At 49.0% G+C, this 3,711-nt stretch overlaps 1 protein-coding gene across 2 annotated transcripts in view; it reads left to right on the forward strand.

Moving 5' to 3' along the window:
• The first annotated feature begins 651 nt into the window (after positions 1-651).
• Positions 652-3,711, forward strand: part of LOC144537091 (semaphorin-6D-like) — a 7,255-nt gene continuing 4,195 nt past the window's right edge. The window contains exon 1 of one of the 2 annotated variants that reach the window (XM_078280522.1): positions 652-976. In XM_078280522.1, coding sequence (XP_078136648.1) covers positions 746-976 — 231 coding nt within the window. In that variant the 5' untranslated portion in view covers positions 652-745. The remainder of the gene's footprint in view (positions 977-3,711) is intronic. The other variant, XM_078280521.1, reaches the window with a different exon arrangement.

The raw sequence follows: 3,711 nt of genomic DNA on the forward strand, positions 1-3,711 counted from the left end.
TGAAGGACATTAGAAGCTCTTTCCCGGTGATGGCTGAGCGTTACTGAGCAGCCTCCAACTGAGCTTGAAGACGTAGATGTGACGTGAGCAACCTGTCTGAAAGTTGGAAGTCTTCTGGTAGCTGTGCCAAGAGAAATCTCAATCATTCCCAATCTAGCAGAGACGGAGAGCGTAGGTATATGTAAGGAGATAACATAGACACAGGCTCATTATTGATCACTAAAATGATAGTTAACATTAGTCATTACACTTAAACAGCTGATGGAAGTCCAAACTGCCTGAGAGCTTCTCCTGTACTATACGGTAACTCCTCTACTATGAGACAGGAAGTCTCGTGGTTATGACCCAATCGTTAGCCTATTGTTATAAAAACGTCTGCTACGGAGCCATAACGTGAGCTACAAGGTAATGGAGCCTTTTATACATTGTCGTGTTTCTTTAGAAATAAACAACGGACAAATAGAGTCTTTAAACGCTTCAGATGTAAAGTTATTCACTGTCAAAGTGACGTCAAAATGAATGGCAGTCAATGGGATGCTAACGGGGGGTGATGGCTTGGTAGCAGCATCCGTTACCCCTTTGGTAATTTTGCCCCATAGACCCAAATCTCCCCCCCCCGGTTTGGGCTGAGCCCCTAATGTTTACAACATCTGGTTCCGCCCCTCTTCTATAGCGTGAAAATAAAAGGTGTAATAGCCCTTTTCCTCTCCTCCTGTGTCTCCCAGGTGTCAGTCGTCTTCCAGAGATGGACCAGCGTGCCGCCGCTAACGTCCACTACACGCTGCTGATCGCCTGCGTGCTGGTGGCCTTCTGCCTGGGCGCCATCTTGTCGGGTTTCCTGGTATCGTGCTACTGCGGCCGCAGCGCCGCCCAGCGGGCACGGAGGCTGGGAAAGGACCCCGAGGTGTCACTGCCGCACGCCTTGTCGCTGCGATCCCTCGCCAAACTCAACGGACTGCTGGATGGTCAGCCAAAGGTGGGCGCACTCTTAGGACAAGAACTGCGTATGGAGAGAGAATCTGTCACCGTGAAACAATATCTGAAGGGATGAAAGAGGGATGAAAGAGGGATGCCGTGGTAGCGTTAATAGCTTAGCCTCAGAGAACAAGACGTCTTGACCGATGAGACCCAATCAGGAGGAGAAACGTTGGCGTCAGTGTCGGTGTTGCCAAAGGTCTCCGTTTTGGCGGCCAAAGCAGGGGGAATGAGAGGGGGAAACGCCAGAGCAGGGGGAATGAGAGGGGGAAACGCCAGAGCAGGGGGAATGAGAGGGGGAAACACCAGAGCAGGGGGAATGAGAGGGAAACGCCAGAGCAGGGGGAATGAGGGGGAAAGCGCCAGAGCAGGGGGATGAGAGAGGGACAGCGCCAGAGCAGGGGAATGAGAGGGGAAAGCGCCAGAGCAGGGGGAATGAGAGGGGGAAACACCAGAGCAGGGGGAATGAGAGGGGGAAACGCCAGAGCAGGGGGAATGAGAGGGGGACACGCCAGAGCAGGGGGAATGAGAGGAGGAAACACCAGAGCAGGGGGAATGAGAGGGGGAAACGCCAGAGCAGGGGGAATGAGAGGGGGAAACATAGCAGAAGATTGTATTCATAATTTTTAAACCAAAATGTAGTGATGTAAATGTAGATTGAAGTAACAGAAAATTCAGTTTATATAACTCTATATTCTGTCCAATAAAAGGCCCGTTTGGACCTTGGAGCATTGCTGTTATGATGGAGGATTTGCACCGTAATATTGTTATTTGTAATCTTCTGCATGTGTGTGTGCTGCTGTGCGTCCCTGTGTGTGTAACAAGCATAGTGTGCACGTGCTGTGCACGAGCCTAGGAGCATTTTACTAATGCTCTGTTAAAATAACAATGAAATGCTGCGTTATTGACTTTAGACCAGGTTTTTGTTGGTCAATGGTGCCATCACTTCCCACTGCCTCAAGATAGCAATACGCCCAGAATGCACCTGAACACACCTCCCTGTAAGACCAGCACGCCCAGAATGCACCTGAACACACCTCCCTGTAAGACCAGCACGCCCAGAATGCACCTGAACACACCTCCCTGTAAGACCAGCACGCCCAGAATGCACCTGAACACACCTCCCTGTAAGACCAGCACGCCCAGAATGCACCTGAACACACCTCCCTGTAAGACCAGCACGCCCAGAATGCACCTGAACACACCTCCCTGTAAGACCAGCACGCCCAGAATGCACCTGAACACACCTCCCTGTAAGACCAGCACGCCCATGGGCGCACAGATGGGAGCAGGTGCATTTACTATTTAAACGACGTGGGCGCTGGACGGGAAATTGACAACTGGGTCGGTCTTAAACTAGCAAAGACACTTGCGTCGGGCTTTGCGCTGCGCTGCGCCAGGTGCAAGATAGGCCCCTAGTAGTAGTAATTGTATTTGTACGTTTTATGGATGCATGATGCTTAAACAAGGGGACAGAAAATACATCTGAGGGGGCAAAGCCCCTAGCATATTTGCCTACACTGCCTTTGCTGCGGGCCGGCCCTGTCAGCTACACAGTTTATGTTTATTAAATAGAAAAGTAATTAAATACACCCATCCTTCAGCAAACACTCGGAGACTGAATGCCTCAAGCGTGCAGAAAGGTTTTTGCAGTTTGCAGGTGTTGTTGTCGAGCTGAATTCTGAGCAGCTTGTGTTATTATTCATCCTCTCTATCTCAGGGGGGGGCGGGATAGGTTAATAGCTTCACTTCAGTCCTTTATTCAGCCATGAATACTGTACGATCCACGCTTTCATTCCCAACTGTCCTTGAGCGAGAAACTGAATCTCTGAGCGGCTGCCGACCTCTGATCCCTCTCATGAAATCTAAACCAGTTCCTCTTCACACTCTGTCATATGATAATTTAAAAAAACACCCAGGGAATACGTTTTTTCTTTTTTAAAGAGGACTTAAAAACAGACAAATCCTTTCTCTCTGTATCAATGTATTAATTTGTCATTTTGGGTTGGTTCATTGGTTTAGACCAGGGGGGTCTTTAATGTTTTTTTAAGCCAATGACCCCTTAACTGAAAGAGAGACGGAGCAGGGACCCCTTATATATAGTGTATAAAATTAAGTTTCATATTAAACTGGGCCTACAATAACGTGTAGGGCGGCCTGAAGCCTTTATTCATACCTATTTCAGACTGATCTCATGAAGTGGCATATGTATGACATGCCAATTTGTATGCCATTATTGGCGTGTTATCAAGACTCATACTCGCTTCTTAGCGTGTTTATTAACGCCGTTTGGCCTACATTGTCTTAAGGCCTTTTAATAGTTGTGCGTCGAATCGACGGCAGAACATCTGGCTCCGCCCCCTAATGTTCACAACGTCTGGCTCCGCCCCCAAATGTTCATGTCTGCTCCGCCCCAAATGTTAAATACATCTGGCTCCGCCCCCAAATGTTTACAAAGTCTGGCCCCACCCCCACATTTTCACAACATCTGGCTCCGCCACCCAAAATGTCCGTCTGGCTCCGCCCAAAATGTTTACAACATCTGGCTCCGCCCCCAAATGTTTACGATGTCTGGCTCCGCCCCCTAATATGTTACAATGTCTGGCTCCGCCCCCTAATGTTTACATCATCTCGCTCCGCCCAAAATGTTTACAACATCTGTCTTTCCCACCCAAATGTTTACAAAGTCTTGCTCCACCCCCAAATGTTCACAATGTCTGGCTCCGCCCCCTAATG

This window comes from Sander vitreus, chromosome 22, assembly GCF_031162955.1.
Source record: "Sander vitreus isolate 19-12246 chromosome 22, sanVit1, whole genome shotgun sequence".
NCBI classification, from domain to species: Eukaryota; Metazoa; Chordata; class Actinopteri; order Perciformes; family Percidae; genus Sander; species Sander vitreus.